At 42.9% G+C, this 19,040-nt stretch overlaps 2 protein-coding genes across 3 annotated transcripts; both read left to right on the forward strand.

Annotated features, from left to right (window-relative positions):
* The first annotated feature begins 811 nt into the window (after positions 1-811).
* Positions 812-12,314, forward strand: LOC131104819 (calcium/calmodulin-dependent protein kinase type 1D-like). Of its 2 annotated transcripts, XM_078796756.1 has the most exons (14): positions 812-2,810; positions 3,635-3,732; positions 4,664-4,776; positions 7,089-7,214; positions 7,305-7,379; positions 7,461-7,599; positions 7,743-7,866; positions 7,948-8,023; positions 8,521-8,633; positions 8,876-8,954; positions 9,866-9,953; positions 10,165-10,505; positions 10,582-10,682; positions 11,742-12,314. In XM_078796756.1, exons 3-13 carry the CDS (start codon positions 4,691-4,693, stop codon positions 10,637-10,639), a joined length of 1,305 nt encoding a protein of 434 aa, XP_078652882.1. In that variant the 5' UTR covers positions 812-2,810; positions 3,635-3,732; positions 4,664-4,690; the 3' UTR covers positions 10,640-10,682; positions 11,742-12,314. The 2 variants fall into 2 exon arrangements, with proteins under 2 accessions (XP_078652882.1, XP_057908355.2); XM_058052372.2 differs by lacking the exons at positions 812-2,810; positions 3,635-3,732 and adding an exon at positions 4,436-4,564.
* Positions 12,315-14,645: 2,331 nt separating this feature from the next.
* Positions 14,646-18,726, forward strand: taf8 (TAF8 RNA polymerase II, TATA box binding protein (TBP)-associated factor). The gene is made up of 8 exons (XM_058052374.2): positions 14,646-14,847; positions 16,039-16,198; positions 16,337-16,435; positions 16,513-16,575; positions 16,650-16,774; positions 16,853-17,000; positions 17,077-17,219; positions 18,313-18,726. Exons 1-8 carry the CDS (start codon positions 14,800-14,802, stop codon positions 18,451-18,453), a joined length of 927 nt encoding a protein of 308 aa, XP_057908357.1. The 5' UTR covers positions 14,646-14,799; the 3' UTR covers positions 18,454-18,726.
* The last annotated feature ends 314 nt before the right edge of the window (positions 18,727-19,040 follow it).

The raw sequence follows: 19,040 nt of genomic DNA on the forward strand, positions 1-19,040 counted from the left end.
AGATTGCTGCTGTTAGCTAACATTGCTCATGCACGTGCATGTGTGTGTGTGTGTGTGTTGCGTGGGGCTCGGCTTGCAGTGTTGGGTCAGTTGGTGGAAAGTAGTAACTAACCAAGTTAGACAGGGCTAGTATCCTTTTCATATTTTAACGTTTAAGGCTCTCATCCCTCCGTGACCTCCGTGACCTTCGTGACCTTTGTGAGGATAAGCGGTAGAAAATAAATGAATGAAAGGCTCTCATCCACACAGAAATGGCGTTCTGGGTGGCCTTATATTTAAAAAATGTATCACTTTTTTTTTTTTTTTACAAAATTAAGTAAAACTGGCGCAGACCTCACAGCTAGGAGACCAGGGTTCAATTCCACCCTCGGCCATCTCTGTGTGAAGTTTGCATGTTCTCCCCGTGCATGCGTGGGTTTTCTCCGGGTACTCCGGTTTCCTCCCACATTCCAAAAACATGCTAGGTTAATTGGCCACTCCAAATTGTCCATAGGTATGAATGTGAGTGTGAATGGTTGTTTGTCTATATGTGCCCTGTGATTGGCTGGCCACCAGTCCAGGGTGTACCCCGCCTCTCGCCCAAAGACAGCTGGGATAGAATGAAAGTAAAACTGTAAATGTCAATATCACACAAGCAGCAAAACTTCGAATGTACTGCAAGCATGTTACAATATCCACACCTCATTTAATACACACAGACTGAAGTTTTTTTATGAGCTCATGATAGGGATTTGGCAAAGTTAAGCTACTCAAATTAGCTGTCAGTCTATAACCTAATGTAAGAACAGCATGACTGCAAATTGTTGGTAGCTTCTGTGAGACTGCTTTTGTTCCAAGGAGGCATGTAGTGCATGCCCATATGTTGAAGACACATTTGTTGAGTTGCCTACAGTCTCTTTAACAAGTTGAATTAAGAAACGTAAGAAAAAAAGCAAATGCAACTTTTTTTTTCATAGTTGCACAAGAAATAATAAAAAAATGAACACTGACCTTTTTCATAATGATAATAGAATCTAATCAAATCTTTCTTCCAGATCTCTTAGGTCAAATAAGCTGATGTCAGCAACAACCCAAAATAGCACAGTGTATTTCAGCTAATTAATTTTTTGATGAGTAATTCCCTTTTAATGCAGCACAGGCCACTTTATTTGCTTTATGCATTATTAAAACATCAGCATGGAATTTCTTTGTACTATTTATATGTAGTATTAATTAATTAATTGCGTTACATAATCTTGATTCCCACTGCTGTCCTACCGGCGATGCACCGACGTTAATCTGCGGTTATGTGACCAACGAGCAGGTTTAGAATCAATTAAATCAACTTGCGTAACTCGCTGATCACCAAAATAACTTCCTTTGTCAGGATGTTTTTAATTCCCGATTGTTAAAGACTTGATGTCACTGTTGCATGTTGTGGAACGTAGTACTGTTATTCGTTTTATGACCTGTACTAGGAACAAGGGACCAGGTACTTTGGATAAGCTGTTGGGAGTCCAGGTCTTAGACAGTGTTCCAAAAGATGCATATTGGTGCTGTACAGCCCCGTCACTCCCCTTCTGCTTGCCATTTGTGGGATTCATTATGAATGTACGTATATGTAAATAAGTCAAGTACTGTATATGAAAATGTGTATTTTAATGGTGCGTGATTTAAGAGAAAACAGTATTGTGCTGTAGCGGCTATACACAATCTGTGTTTCTGATCAGGGGCAGCTTCAAGAAGTGCGTGGTGATCCATCATGCAACCTGACATTCTCATTACTGGAGCTGCCGTTTCTTTGACTGTTTAGAAAATAGTTTAGTGCATTGTGCCTTTAAAAAAAAAAAAAAAAAAAACAATCAAAAGATGACCGTGACATCTTCTTGACCCGGTATCCATGGCAACAAAATGAGCCGGTCTTTAGCGATGGAAATTCTGCATTAACTTGTCAAGCTGGCTGCAGTCAAAGCTTTGAAACCCACCTTAGGGTTTTAAATATTTAACAACTTAGCATGCAAGCTACAAACAGCAGTCATTCAGAAACTACAAGGGAATTCGAATGGAAATAAGTTTTTAGGGTGGAAATAAGTTGATACCTGAACTGTCGGGGTGGCCAGGGGGTGGCCGGAGAGTGACCGAGGTGACAGTGGCCACCCCCCCTGGTCACCTAGAGCTCCTCCACTGTCTAAAACAGCCATCACCTAATGGCAAACCTCGGCCCACATCCGGACCCAGTGGACCTTCCCTGTTATTATTCGGCTTTATTTGATGTTTTGTTTTTATGCAAATTTGGAGTGGCCAGATCGGAGCAGGAGGGGATAGAAAAGAAGAATCTGTGAGTTATGTGGGGAAGTACTTATGTACTGTGAGTGCGTATTTGTATCTCTCTGTATGTGTGTATGTCTACATGTATGTAAATGTGGATAAATGAGACCACCCAGCAACAGCCAGGCCGAGCCCCCACCGGCCACCGGCCCCACAGGCGCGAGCAAAGCCAAGGACAGCCCCCCGAAGACCCTACTCCCGCAGCAGAGAGGCAATCCTGACAAGAAACCAGGCCGGAAGAGAGCCAGAGCCAGTCCCCCAGACCGGCGAGAGACCACACAGCCCAACAAGGGCAGAAAGGCACCGAGGACCACACACCAGCGGGCTCAGAGGCGCCCCCGCCATCTGGAAACATGCCCGCCCACGGTCGGAGGCACTGTCCCCACGGTGCCAACACCCACCTCCAGTAAATGGAGCCTGGCCTGCCCCAGGCCACCCCAGCCTGACCACTGATGCCAGGGCCCCGGGGGCAGAGACAGGCCCCCCGGCCCCTCGAGAGTCAGGTATGATTTGTTTCTATGTTGAAAGAGGTCGCCCAACAAGCATAATAAAAGGGAAGTAGGAATAAATGATTAATGGGGGTACATTCATCTACTCTATAAATCTTATGCAAATTTGGAGAGTGGCCAGACCGGAGCAGGAGGGGATAGAAAAGAAGTCAGTTAGTTATGTGGGAAAGTTTTAACAAATGTTGGAGTCAGATGTTGGAGTCAGTTAGACCCATTTTAAACATTCTCTGTCCTATGTAGTGTACTCTGTGAAGGGTTTTAAACTGAGCCAACTATAGGTAGGGATTTTTTGATGAACCGGAAAGCATTAAGACGTATTTGCTTCCAGAACTCAGGGTCACAGCTTGTAGATAAATCCCAAGTTCCATTTGGAGATTGGGATGCCAATGTTCCAATCAGCGATTACCTTCTGTCGTATATTTTCAACTCGGCACGGCGGTCGAGTGGTTAGCGCACAGACCTCACAGCTAGGAGACCAGGGTTCAGTTCCACCCTCGGCCACATTTTCCAAAAACATGCTAGGTTAATTGGTGACTCCAAATTGTCCATAGGTATGAATGTGAGTGTGAATGGTTGTTTGTCTATATGTGCCCTGTGATTGGCTGACCACCAGTCCTCTCGCCCGAAGACAGCTGGGATAGGCTCCAGCACCCCCCGCGACACTCGTGAGGAAAAGCGGTATCTCTCAGTGTATCTCTTCTCATTCTCACAACAGCAGTTGTGTTCATTCTGTTGCTGCATGAAAACATGACACAGCACCACCTGGCCCCTCCCTCCTTTTCCTCCTCCTCCTACTCCTCCTCCTCCTCCCTCTGCAGGTATATGTATGTGACATCCCAGCCAGGCTTCTCTTGTCTGTACCTCGGAAAGCTTTCGGCAGGAGAGTCAGAGCAGACCTACATCAGTAAATCTCCAGGTGAGTCTTACACGGAATGAAGCCATGCATGTTGTTCCCGTTGTTTACTCATTTTACCTGCATGTATTTTGTCATTTAGGTTTCGGATTAGTTCTGGAATAGAAAATAAAATAACGGCTGCAGATATTTACACTGATTGTTGCATATATAGTATCTTCTACACCAGAGGTCCCATCTAAGATACTGCTTTAAAGTAGTAATAACTTTGTAATAGCTTTTACATATTATACATGTGAACACAAGTAATTTAAAAAGCATGTAAAGCTTTTTTAACCAATCCAGATCAAGAGTTCCTAATCCATTATGTAAGAGGAAAGAGGGCAGGAGAGCAAAGCGGTTAACCTTCTAATTTAAAGTGGTCCTAATCTTCTTGTAATTCTTTCCCACATTACATGTGTTGTAATATATTTTCTCACTGTAAAATCAATGTTTTCATTGTGAAATGCTGTTTTTTTTTTTTGTAACATGTTGCATTCGTTTTGCTTTTATATACAACACAAAGGATTTTTGCTCTTAAGGATAAAATTATCTCCAAAGTATGTTACGTTTGTGGTTGCACCTATGCATGAAAGTGGAAAATGATGAAATTAATTTTCAGTTGCCGGATTGAACCATTTTGAATATGTAGTCAGTGTTTCACCTCTTCTTACGTGAAGCCGCTGTCACATGGTGGATTATTTGGCTCACCTTTCGTGTGCCAGACAGACTCCCGGTCTGATGTTGTTGAAGTTGCAGCAGACCGTCTGATCGGCGACCTTCACGCATGCTGCTTTCATGTCTCATCCATAATCTCATCATCAGGGTTGTCTGAATATTAAGATCGGGATTAATGGCACGTGCACGCTTTCCCTTCAAGAGTCTCCTGTAGTAGTTGTTGCTGGAAGTTGAGCATGAAGTGAAATATCCTTTTCTTCATTTTCAATTCCGACAGAAATCACTGCCAGAGCTGGTTGGAGACATGGGTCGCCAAGAGGCTGACAACGTGTGGAAAAAGGTCACGGAAGACATCCAGGAGATTTTTGACTTCATGGAGGAGTTGGGATCGTAAGTACACTCGACTCACTTTGTACATGTATTCACGACTCTGGACATTTTTATGTACTTTTTAGTTAGACGACTTAATTGTCGTTGCACAATATTCAATCAAACACAAATCTATCTAAATCTGTGTTAGTGAATATTCACAATAAAAAAATTCCTAATCCATGAAAAGTTACTACGGTACCCATAATGTCATTGTATGGTCATATCACCTCGTACTTTGATACGAGATGCATTATTTAAAAAAAAACTATTATGGAAAGCAGGAAGTGAACAAATGTAACATTTACTGATTGTAAAAGTACCAGATGGAGGGGTAGGATTTAATAAGCTTTGCTTCTTCCTACTCCTTTTGGACATGTGGAACTGGGAACTGATTATGAGGATGCATTCAATTGTAATCTGATGCATGTTCAAATGAAATAAAACCATTACCATTCACCTATCAGGTATGGCGTAACAAAATGCAAATTCAACAGCACAGTATTTGCACAGGTGTGCTTTAGGTTGGCCAAAATAAAAGGCCCCTCCCAAATGATATGTACATGCAGATTTAGACAAGATTTGTGAACATTATTTGAGAGAGTTCAGAAAAAACGGGGAGAGCAAAAGTGTTGCATTTATTTTTTTCTTGATTATATATGAATATTACTATCAAATGTATTGCACTGTGCGCAAAAGTACAGATGTAAAACATAATATACAGTAACACTGTTATTGAGACTAACTCAAATGAATATTATGGTTTGTGTGCCGTTGTGTACTGGAGGCCAGATTACTGGTTTGATTGGATTACCATGAAGAGTCTTACTTTACCGACGGCTTAGACAACAACACATTCTGGCTGTCAAAGGCTTTGTCTGACTTCCCCCGTGGCGCCTGGACAGAGCTGCCAACTGAGTCGTCCATTCAGAAAAATACCCATTTCAAGGTGTGACCTTCACAAACTCATCTGTTGCACGGCAGCGTTCATCCTACTGAGGAGGCAAAGTGTACCTAATTTGCCCTTTTCTCAGGTGTACACTTGAGCTTCCATTACAATAAAGGGAAGTGAATTCAGAAGGGAGCGGACATGCTTATCCTCCCCCATTCCGCCTCATCACAGGCTGCAAAAACATCACTATCACAGGATTCTGAATTGCTCCTCTGATGCAGAAAGCTTCCAAAAGCATCTGTTTTGTTTTATAGTGTGCATTCCAAACATCACCCACACATTTTGTATCACTTTTGTGGTTGATTTCTCCTGGGGGGCCCGCATGAAGCTGCCAAGAGAGTCATTGACGGAAATGAGCTATGGTAACCACGGAAAAAAAAACATTTCACTGATGGGATGCCAGGGAATTGTAATCAGCCCCCAACCGCCTTTTAATAATACACTTTGTCAAGTGTATTTGTATAGAAATCTGTAGTCTATTTCAGACTTTTCTCTAGTGAAAAACTATTTAGACACATCACACCTGTTAGCTTGTTGTTGCCGTGTAGACAGACGATATGAGAACCCACTAACCGACCCACTAACATCTTGTCTATGTCACGTGGCCAGAAATGAGCTTTGTCGACAGGTCTGAGGTTCTCATTGGGAGTGACCAGGATGGATAGGATCAGGAAGGAGTACATCAGAGGGACATTACATGTTTAGAGGCCAGACTGAGATGGTTGGGACATGTCCAGAGGAGAGATAGTGAATATATTGGTAGAAGGATGCTGCGTTTAGGAAGACCAAAGAGGAGGTTTATGGACGTAGTGAAGGAGGACATGAGTGTAGCTGGTGTGAGAGAGACAGGGTTGGATTCGAGGCGATTGATTTCCTGTGTCGACCCCTGAAGGGAAAAGCCAAAAGAGAAAGAAGAAGACAGTACCTAAACAAGAGGACATGGTTGTTGACATGAAGTCCCGTCCACCCTCCCATCTTAGTGGGTCAGTGTCATCATGAGGACTGTCCCATGTCTGCCTTTGAAAGCAGCCAGTGACCCGAACAGCATAAAGGAGCTTGTTGTGTCTTAAGTCCTTTGCATCCCATGCTCAGTGTCTGACCTCTGGGAGCGAGCCATTTCCGTGACGTCAGGGATGAGGGCCTGATTAATCCACCTGGTGGAACTATTCCCAGACAGTGCTGAAGATAGCTGGTACACAACAATACGTCTCTGACATGTGAATAGTTATGCCGCAATTTAATTGGTTATGATATACACTAGGACTATAAATTGCTTCCACTTTATAAATCCAGTTTAGCCTATTATAAATATAAAATAAGTCCATGGGTTTCAATGCAGACCTGTTTTAATCCAGAATGATCTTTTATGATATTAAACCAGAGGGGCCTTCTCAGAAGTTTACATGGTGAGGGAGAAGAAGACCGGAAGGACTTTTGCCATGAAATGTGTCAAGAAGAAACAAGCCAGGGACCTCAATCTGGAGAATGAGATTGCAGTGCTGAGAAGGTAAAAATGCGACCATTTCTTCACATTGTAGTCTACGTCACAAGTTGCCTGGAAAATACGCGACTGACATTAAAACACATTCCCGAACAGAATCAAACACGAGAATGTCATCGGGATGGAGGGTTTCTATGAAAGTCTGACCCATTTTTACCTCGTCATGCAACTGTGAGTTCTGTAGTTTTTTTTTTCATTGGAGTCATTTTGGTGGAAGCAATGAATGGCGTCATGTTATATTCTCTATGACAGTGTTTCTGGTGGTGAGCTCTTTGACCGTATACTGGACCGTGGGGTGTACTCGGAGATGGATGCCAGCTGTGTGATCCAACAGGTGCTGCACGCTGTCAGCTACCTGCATCAAAACGACATTGTGCATCGTGACCTCAAGGTGTGACTTCAAACACATTTTTGACCAAAAAACGAAACCGAAACGTTGACAACAAACACCAACACATCATCAACATCAACATTTCTCAGGTCAAACACTGTTCAGTTCTTTTCTTAATGTGATTTGTTTGATTTCTTGCATAGCCAGAGAACATCCTGTACTACAGCCCCGATAAGGACTCCAAGATCATGATCAGTGATTTTGGCCTGTCAAAGATGGTGGACAAGGGCATTATGTCCACAGCTTGTGGCACTCCGGGATATGTTGGTGAGGAATGTCCTTGTAAACAATATTTATTTTGTGCCTGCCATTAGAATCCTAATTTGAACATTTTTTTGCGACTTCCAGCTCCTGAGGTGCTGGCACAGAAACCTTACAGCAAGGCAGTGGACTGCTGGTCCATTGGAGTCATCACGTACATCTTGTAAGTGGCAAAAACAGATCTGTGATATTTACCGCAATGTAAAATGAGCAAGAAATCGCAGGAGGTCATTGCTCAATTTAACGATGAACACTAAAATCATCACACAGCGACTTAACACTCAAGAGCTAGGGAAGAAATATAGAAAGCAAGTACTAATACGTCTTTCAAATAAAAAAGAACAGCTATTTTAAATTCATCCCATTGGTTATTGCTACCGGGGCACTGCAATGCTGCCTCTGTCCAGAGGGAGGCTGACATCATTGCAGCGCCGTGGCAGCAATAACCAATTAAATGCTTTGTTTGGCAGGATCATAAAGAGGAGGGGTTGTGAGGCACATTTCCACCTGCTTACTTTCACTTTCTTAGAATTACAATTAATAGACTATAAGGTTAGGTTGGGTTGAGGCACAACACTCTATTAACCTGCACAGCCAGTTTCTATGTAAACATGCCCCCCCTTTATGGTCACGAGCTAACTAGCTGACATTTCTCTCCAGACTGTGTGGATATCCTCCTTTCTATGAAGAGAGTGAGACACGCCTCTTCTCAAAGATCACAAAGGCACAGTATGAGTTTGACTCGCCCTTCTGGGATGATATTTCGGAATCCGGTAAGAGCATCGAACATCAGATGTGTCAGAAGCAATATTGTGCGGTCAGGGGAGGAAGGTGAGGCAGGGCCGCTTTCATTAAAACAATAAATGGGATGAAGAAATATCTGAAAATAATTAGAAAACAAAATGAATTACTCAGTCAGTGCCTCACCAGCCATGAACCTCACTGCATGTCGCTAGTTCAGGAGATTCTCTCCATGCACAACCTTCAATTTCTTTTTTGTTTATTTTACCTGCAGCTAAAGATTTCATACGTAACATGATGCAGAAGAATCCCCACATGCGGTACACGACGGAACAAGCGCTCAGGCACCCATGGTGAGAGTCGCAAGCACGGGTGCATGCTCATATGGAAATATACCGTTAAGACCTTTTGGCAGTGGTGCACTTAAAATATGGCTGAATGTTTCTGGTTTGTCAAACTTTGGTTTTTGCCTGCCTCATTTTTATCGATCCATTCATTTTCTATACCGCTTATCCGGGCATGCTGGAGCCTATCCCAGCTGTCTTCGGGTGAGAGGCGGGGTAGCCAATCACAGGGCACATATAGACAAACAACCATTCACACTCACATTCATACCTATGGACAATTTGGAGTCGCTAATTAACCTAACATGTTTTTGGAATGTGGGAGGAAACCGGAGTACCCGGAGAAAACCCACACATGCACGGGGAGAACATGCAAACTCAGAGATGTTCAAGGGTGGAATTGAACTCGGGTCTCCTGGCTGTGTGGCCTGTGTGCAAACCACTCTTTGGTGCACACATTCACTTCAGGTTGTATTTTTATTTGGGATGTGGACAATTTGGAGTCACCAATTAACCTAGCATGTTTTTGGAATGTGGGAGGAAACCGGAGTACCCGGAGAAACTCCACACAGAGATGCACGAGCAGGGAATCGAACCCACTTCTCCTAGATGTGTGGCCTGTGCACTAACCACCCGACACACTTTATGTGATTCAAATTTTAAATAATTCAGCGAAAACCAAGTTTTCAAACAAAGCACCCTACTCACTGTGCATTTTGTATTGAGTGTAATTGCAAAATACCTCACCACGGGGCCAAAGAAAGTTTTCACTGCCAGCGCTTCAAGTGCCATGTTAAAGTAATACTCTAAATATATATGATATATAGCGAACACCAGCAAGGTTCTACTCTGTGTTACGCCACATTCATTGACACGGGATTAACTGCCTTCCTGGAAAAATTTGTGTCGTGGTTTCCTAGGATAATTGGAAAAACGGCCCGGAGCCAGGACATCTACAACTCAGTCAGCGATCAGATCCAAAAGAACTTTGCCAAGGCCAAGTGGAAGGTCAGTCGTCGCTGATTTCCAGGATTTGTTAAGCCCATTGAGGGCCTGCAGTTTACAGTAGATCAATTAAGCGGTTACCCAAATCCCCCTGATTAAGGCCAGTTGAATAGATGTTGTGTTGTAATCAACATCGCTGATGTCAAGGAAACTGAAGTGGTGATTATGTTTTTGCTGGCCCAGACAGCCTCTTAGATGTCCCTTATGTTGACAGCAAGCGTTCAATGCCGCTGTAGCCATCAACCACATGAAGAAACTCCAGCTGGCCCACTCGGAGAAGGTGCCAAAAGCCACTTGCGTCCCGGACATCCACGTGGTCAAGGTGTTCTCTCCGGTCACTCAGCGCAAGCACCCCGATCCGGAGGGACCGCAGTCCAGGGTGTGTGAGACCAACGGGAAAATCCGGACTACAAATCACATGACCCTGCCGACAACCCATGTGGAACTGAAGAGTCACTACCACCCGCTGAAGGCCAGCCAGAGTGCCCACCACACGCCCACCATAGCCGAGCAGGGGAAGTACATCTACCACTCGGAGCCTGCCAACCTTCACGGGTTTGTACAAGCGGCAGTCCGTGTTCCTAACTTTGGACTGGTTGCATCAAAACTCACGGAATCCCTTTGCTTTCAGGTATGCTAAAAACAGAACTGGAAAAACTCTTCAGACCGGCGTTTGCTCCGTCATGTGAAGGCTGGAGGAAGTTTACATGGGAAAATGGAACTTTTTTCTTGGTAGGTGGTGAATTATTTTGACATAGTGTTAACTGCATTTTGCTGCAATCTCCATTAAAGCACATCGGTTCTCATTAAGGGGAAATCCTGATACCGATATCGATAATTATAGGCCTGACATATATGATATCGGGTCTATAGTTATGGATCGCCAATATTATTGGACATTCCTAATAAAAACATAACCTGAAATGAATGTGTGCACCAGTCTACACACATTTTGCACAGTGTCCAAGTGGTTCGCACACAGGCCACACAGCTAAGAGACCTGCGTTCAATTCCACCCTTGGCCATCTCTGTGTGGAGTTTGCATGTTCTCCCCGTGTATGTCCGGGTACTCCGGTTTCCTCCCATATTCCAAAAACATGCTAGGTTAATTAGCCACTCCAAATTGTCCATAGGTTTGAATGTGAGTGTGAATGGTTGTTTGTCTATATGTGCCCTGTGATTGGCTGGCCACCAGTCCAGAGTGTACCCCGCCTCCTGCCTGAAGACAGCTGGGATAGGCTCCAGCACCGCTGCGTAGAAAATGAATGAATGTATTTGCTCATCATGATATGGTGGCCAGTATTGCATCTTTGAATGCGTCTTCTGAATTCCTTGTATATGTTTATTCATTCATTCATTCATTCATTCATTCATTCATTTTCTACCGCTTATCCTCACAAGGGTCGCGGTTGTGCTGGAGCCTATCCCAGCTGTCTTCGGGCGAGAGGTGGGGTACACCCTGGTCTGGTCTCCAGCCAATCACAGTCCTTGTATATGTATTTTAGTTAATTTAAAACTTTTATTAAGCTTAAAAATGCTTAATTTACGTGCACTTTTTTCATTAATAAGCTGTATGCAACCATGAAACACTATGATTTATTCATTAATATATTAAAAAAACCGTGATAGCTAAATTTGAATTGTGATGTGGCGAGGGATGACTGTATGGCGTCATGATGGACACGGGTGTGTAGACTAGTTTCTTAAAGAACATAAGCAACTGACCAATAAATGCTTTGCATTCAGGATCATACTGATTCTAATGTAATGTGTTTTTTCTGCCCTCCTCAGCTCAGCGTCACCGTGCTTGGCTCAGCATGCAGCTGTTTGTGTCTACAGCGCCCCCAATGGGAAGGTGGTGGACCTAAGCGGTCTGCGAGGTCTACAACGGTCAGTGGGGACAGTTTAGTCACATTTTGTGATTTTAGTTTTAAAGTGCCTATGAGGCTTCCCCGCAAACAAGAATAAGCACACGCAATTTGCACAGATTCACTTTAGGATAGAGATGAGAGAGCAATGATGGGCTGGCGAATACTGCCGGACCCTGACACGGCAAGGCCGCCCGTAGCGCTCATGATGTTTAATGTATGCAAGCAGACATTGACATTCAATACTGTTAAAGTATCTTTAGTGTATGTTTGTTGTATGTTTTGTTGCCATGCTTTTATTTATTATATTGATTTTTTGTCTTCTTTTGCTTTTCTTATAATAGTAACATTTGTAAAAAGTGTGTTTACATAATCATGATAAACAGCAAAGCAAGTTTATAAGTCTATAGGCTCAAAAGTATTTGCATTTATGTTCATTACTGCCATGACCGTCATACTTCCTGGACTAAATACAAAATAAACAACATAAACAAAATACTACTACTACTACCTTTTTTTTGGTATCTGATTTCTATGTATCCATTTTCCCTGGAGATCTTTACATAAAGTACATTTACTCTTACCCAGAATGAAGTTTTATTTCCATGTGTGCCAGAAAGCCTCCTGAAAAAGCACCACATTGCAGACACAAGCTGCTCATTCAGGCAGAAGGAGCCTGAAATGTGGAGCAAAGGTCTCCAAACAAGCTCACCCCCCCCCCCCCCCTAGTAGTGAGTAACATAAATTACAAAGTTGACTGAAATGGGAACTTCACGGATGGCAAAATTAAAGTAATATTTCCAGAAATATCTGTTGATATTTGCTGGCTAACTCTTGGAAAGGTCGGGCTTGAACGCTGGATATATTTCATCTCTGTTGGGCAGAAAGTATCCAATAAGTAAGAAATCAAATATTGTACCATGGTAGACATAGTTTTTCTGTAATTTTAACCAGGTACAACTAAAATTGATGTCGTTAGTTACAGTAACTCAAAGGTACAAGTCTGAAGCTCTGAAGTTCTTCAAGACTTTATCGGAGTGGATAAACGGTATAGGAGTTGATAATAAACGGCGATTAATCCTTTTAAAATAACACGTGTTGGATCCCGAATCCGATCCGGAAGTAGAGACTGGACAGTCCGAAGTTTCTCAAGAAAAATAGATTACTTCAAGATGTCTCTCAATGGTAAGTAGCTTTAGCAATTTAGAGTTTTCTACAGCATCGGTAACGTGTAATGGGTTTTGCAGTACTACTAGTGTGTAAAATACTTGGGTAAAGCCACTAATTGAGGTGGGAAAACCCTGTTTCCTGTATGCACACTATATATTGCTACACAGACAAGCGCTTTTGCTCCATGACTTACACAAAATAAACACAGTTAGGCCACTGATAAACCGTTACTTACTGCTTGGCCTTCTGACTCTTCCACACAACCAAGTCACGTTGGTGTCCGGTGTCCGGTGTTAAATGCATTTCTTTTGCTGGTAGGGAATCAGGGAATCAAACTCCAACCACTTGTGCCTGATGGTGGCGTCTTTAGGAATTGTAAACAAATGTGACGCTCCCTTTCGAGGCATTGCTAGCAAATAAACAGCAGAGCAGCGCTTGGGGGAGGGCAAAGAGTTTCTATATAAGGAAGTCTGCCCCTTTGTGACATCACAAAGGGGCCATTTTTACCACGCCTTATGAAACGGAGAGTTTTGAGCCATCCTAAACTTATTTCAGTGCTCACATCCAAATGCGCAAACCTCATTATCTGATACCTTTGCATCTTTTAACAGGAAAATACAACATTCTAACTACATTTATAGGACAGAAAAGTGGAAAAATGTATTTGTGTGGACTCCGGTCACTATTTTAATGACAATTTAATGATTATAATGATGAGAAAGAGAGGAAAATAAATAAATTTTGGCACAGTGTGTGTAGCACAAGCGTCTCCGTGACAAAGATCAGACACATTTCACAAGTCTGATATCACTCGCTACTCCCGTCCGTGCAGCTTGGGAAACAAGGTTGAAGGTTTCAGACAAAGGAAAGACACACGTACGCTAGACTTTCTAGTCCTGATTAGAATCCTGATACTCAGGATGATCAATATTCTATGTGTACTGAAACTTTCAAAATGTTGTTTCTCAGCCAGTAAATGTGGCCGACTTGGTGCTGCGTTGATGTGACTGGATAGTCATCAAGCTCTCCTGATATTCTGCGGCATCAAGTAGCCAATCATGTTGACACAGATACTCTTATCTGACGCCACATGTACGTTGTCATCCGTTGGCTATTATTTGCACCACATCATTTGCCCTTTTACCTAAAAAAAAATCAGCATAGGCTCATGAATATGAATTAATCAGCCATGATGGTGGGAGTTGACGCTTCTCCACTTGCATATAAACAACACAACCTGCCCTTGTTTCTCTACCTGTCCGTCCAAACTCAAGAGGACTCCTCTCACTGTGAGTATACCTGTTGTGATAATGTTGTATAAATTTGTGAATAATTATACAAAACAAATAATTCACCTTGTCTACCAAAAGACACCCCATCATGGTAATTGAGGAGCTCATCCCATTCACCAAGGAGATGCTGAGCCAGAGACCGTCTGGACGGCGGCTACTTAAGATCTACATACTCGGCTCCACTCTTGTGGTCCTGGGAGCGGTTGGACTTCTACTTGAGACCGTCTTCCTTCCGTTCACAAAGCAGGGCGCCGAAGAAGACTAGCGCTAGATGTGCTCAGGAAAGCAAAGAAACTGAATTGTGGTTGTAATTGTATTTTACAACCACTAGAGGCAACAGTGAGCACAATGTATAGAAAATTCGCCTCTCCCCGGATCCAATTGCGGAAGTGACGTCATAAGCACCGGGAGGCCCAGCTAAGTGTTTACTAATGGTGGCTTCATGTCACTACATCGGCTATACTTGGATTTTTGAATTAATGCGAACAAACAATTGGTGAATTGTTCTTCAAGTGTGTGATGGCGGATCCTGCGGTGGCCTCGGGAGGTTCGCTGGCTACCAGCGGGGTGAGAAATACTTTTAATACCACGGAGAAAGCTAGCTAGTTTACGGCTAGCTAGCGTTAGCGTTAGCGTTCGATGGCTTGGTAATAATCCACGAAGCGTTATTGCCACATTTGTCATCATATCGGCTCTCTATGTTAGATTTAATGAACTAGTAGATCATTCGAAGTTACTGTAAAATAGTTTTTTCGTGTAAAATATTCCAACGCCAAAAATAGAGTGCGATATCAGTAGTATTAAAAATACAATAAATGAATTCGCAGCAAAATTGCTGTTTGTTTTAATGCATTCTAATCGTATCATTAGTAACTGTTAATATCCTTTCCCTATCGTCTGTCATCATCCGTCACGTCATGACTTCATGTTTATTCATCACTCGTGTAATGTAGTTGTTAAAAAGCAAATATTCCTTTATGACAACTGTAACCTATTGTTTGTATATAAAAAGGTCATATATATACATATATATATTTTTGGCAGTGCATTTACTGTACTGATCAGAATATAGGACGACTCATTTATCTAAGACTGTTTATAAAACACATTTTTATAACAGTTAAATTCAGGAAAATTCCATATAATCAATATAAAGATGTATTTTTCTCAAAAAATGTATATATGGCATGTTTTTTCAGCGTGCGTATTTTTCCTCACCAAATGTATATGTTATGCGCTAACGATGGATCTGCGATCGATCGATAGCGCTGCGTCCGAGATGGATCCATCGTTAGCGCACAAATCGATCGATTTCTTCGCTCACGATGGATGTGTGTAGTTTGTTTAGATGCCAACAGATGGCAGCGCTGAGCGTTGTTACTTACAAGAATCAACAAGAAGTCGATGCATGCAAATTTAAAATCTTTGATTAATTGTCAAGCAGTTCACTTTGTTACTGTTCTCGGCGGGGGGGGAGTGTGAACCCTAACCCCTAACCCTGTCATTGTATGCAATTAGCAGATCAACGATTGTTATTATATCGTCAGCGCAGCGTCAAAGCATCGGTCTCCAGCGCAAGGCAGTTATATCCATCGTGGGCGCAGAAATCGATCAATTTGTGCGCTAACGATGGATCCATCTTGGCCGCAGCGCTATCGATTGATCGCGCAGATCCATCGTTAGCGCATAATATATATATGACATGTTTATTCAGCGTCCATATTTTCTCACCAAATGTATATATGCATGTTTTTTCAGCGTGCAAGTGGCAGTAAGGCGGCCACCAGCCCGGTGGAAAACTACCAGCTGGCCAGACGACGAACCTTACAAGTTGTTGTGAGTGCCCTCCTAACAGAGTGCGGCTTTGACTGCGCCGAGAAGGCAGCGGTGGAAACGCTCACCGAGATGATGCAGAGTTGTACGTACCAATCAGAAAATGTGTTTGTTCTAAGTGGGTGTCATCAGTGACAATTGTGTGTTTGGTTATTTAAAATAAAAAAAATAATAATTGTGATCTGATTTCCTTGAACGTATGTGTCCGTCTTTTGTTTTCCAGATATAACAGAAATTGGGCGATGTGCTAAATCGTATTGCGAACACACGGCCAGAAGCATCCCGACTCTTTCGGATACTGTGGTGACGCTTATCGAAATGGGTGACTCAAAGAGGACATATTTGTTACGCACAGCGAATGCCAAATATTTCAAGTAACATGTGTTTGATTCCCCATAGGATTCAATATTGACACGCTGCCCGTGTACGCTAAGCGCTCCCAGAGGATGGTCATAACTGCACGTGAGAAATATGAACACAATTAATATTCATGTGAAATTTCTATTGACACGTGTCTTTCTTTGGATGAATTTCAGCTCCGATTACAAACCCACCTTTGACCCCCAAAGCACTGTCGGCTGGACATAAGCGCACACATCCGCCTCACATCCCTAGCCACTTCCCAGAATTCCCAGACCCTCACACCTACATTAAAACACCAGTGAGTCCCTGATCTCAACCTTTTTCTTTTCTTTCTTCGTCCACTTATTGAGATGCTATGGTGTTCTCTTCCATGCAGACATTCCGAGAGCCCGTCTCGGATTACCAGGTGGTGCGAGAGAAAGCAGCCACTCAGAGGAGAGACGTGGAGCGAGCACTCACGCGCTTTATGGCCAAGACCAGCAAAACCCAGAGCCTGTTTAAGGATGACGTCAGTGCCTTCCCTTGTACGTGACGTGGACCAGATTTTACTCAAAATTGGGACGCATGTGTCTGAACACCCTTTGTCTGCCCCGGGTCTAGTGATTGCCGCACAGCCGAGCGCCATTCCGTACCTCAGCGCTCTCTTGCCATCCGAGCTGGAACTGCAGACTCTGGAGGAAACCGACTCCTCTGAGCAGGACGACCAGACTGACAGCGAGAATGCAGCCGGGAACATCATTAGTGTAAGTAGAACTTCATTGGCTGTTCTTCAAGTGGCCTGGAGCGCCGACATCAATTCCGTAGACATTTCCTTGGATTGAACAAGTAAAGCATTTTTTAAAGCAGGACGCACTCCCGTAGAATCTAAAGGTCTTTGTTTCCCATGTTCTACGGTTGTGGAGTCGTTCATGTATGACCACAGCATCCGGCTTTCCAAGAATGTTAAGGACCTATTATGCTTTTTCCACTTTTCTGACCTATAAATGTTGTTAGAATGTTGTACTCTCGTGTTAAACAATGCCAAAGTTTCAGATAATGAGGTTTGCATTTAGAAGTGAGCCCTAAAAGAGGTTTGGGATAGCTCAAACTGCTCTTGTGGTAAAACTGCCCCTTTGTGACGTCACAGAGGAGTGGACTTCCTTATATGGGCGTGGCTGTAAACCAGATAAGCTCTCTTTATTCACTTATTATTAACTCCTATACCCACTGTATACCCAAAGTGGGGTTTGTTCGTATTTGGTAAGTACTTTGGGCCTGTGACCAATCACAGCAGAGTGGGCGTGCCCCGTATACGGGCAATGGTTGGAATAAATGAAAACAGATTTTGGCGGGAAGTACAAATATAACTGGAATAGGTGCAGATTCTGCAATATCTAGAATGCTTTCTGTGCTGGTTATTGTGTGTAGCTGCTCTATAGGAGACCATTCAATACAAAGGGTCAAAAAATGAGCATAATAGGTCTCCCAAGTACAAATATAACTGGAATAGGTGCAGATTCTGCAAGATCTAGAATGCTTTCTGTGCTGGTTATTGTGTGTAGCTGCTCTATAGGAGACCACAACTCAATACAAAGGGTCAAAAAAATGAGCATAATAGGTCCCCCAAGTACAAATATAACTGGAATAGGTGCAGATTCTTCAAGATCTAGAATGCTTTCTGTGCTGGTTATTGTGTGTCGCTGCTCTATAGGAGACCACTCAATACAAAGGGTCAAAAAATGAGCATAATAGGTCCCCTTTAAATTGTAATTTTGCCAAAGTAAATATCAAAAGCACACAGCCAGCATAATTTAGCAAAACGCCAAACTTAATGTGTTTTTCTCTTCCACCCCCCAGGACGACCTGGGTGTGGACAAAGAGAACGCCATGCTTCCTCCAAATGGCACCATACCCTCCACAAAAGGCAACGAGGACAACGTGATTGACAACCCGTACTTGCGGCCAGTCAAGAAGCCCAAAGTGAGGAGGAAGAAATGAACCAGGATCTGGACAAAACCTACGGACTTTCTGTCCCCACCGGGCCCCCACCCCCACCGGGCCTCGCACAGCTGGCTTCCACTTCCTCGTGCCACTGGTACATCCAGCTACCTGTGTTCTATTGAAGAGAACTGTGGTTTGAGCGGTGAGTGGTTTTCTTTGTTGAAGCACTCTTGTTTAAAACGTCATAAAAAAAAAAAGACTTAGTGTGTTTACACAAAGTGTTACATCAGGTATTTTGTGAATAAAGAAAATATGTTTTGTTTCTTCTTATTCAGTCGAACTCCTTAAACTTAAGTAGCCTGATAGGAAATGCTGTGGCGTGAACCTCATCCACATTCAAAACCCTGGTTGTTTTCCAGGTTGTCATGGTAACTTTTGGGTTTGAAAACTGGTAAAATGTGACTCTCGAAAGGAGCAATTCCATCTTTCTCCCTCATTTAAGTGGGTTTCATTACATTGTGTTTGATGACATAACTTAGGGATTAGACATTTGACACATTTTATTTGGAATCAGTTGGCATAAGCACATCAAGTTTAGTAAATGCACAATTGTTGCGTATTTCAAAAGGTAACTGGTACACATG

Source organism: Doryrhamphus excisus, linkage group LG15, assembly GCF_037039965.1.
Source record: "Doryrhamphus excisus strain RoL-2023G ecotype Guam linkage group LG15, RoL_Dexc_Guam_v1.1, whole genome shotgun sequence".
NCBI lineage: Eukaryota > Metazoa > Chordata > Actinopteri > Syngnathiformes > Syngnathidae > Doryrhamphus > Doryrhamphus excisus.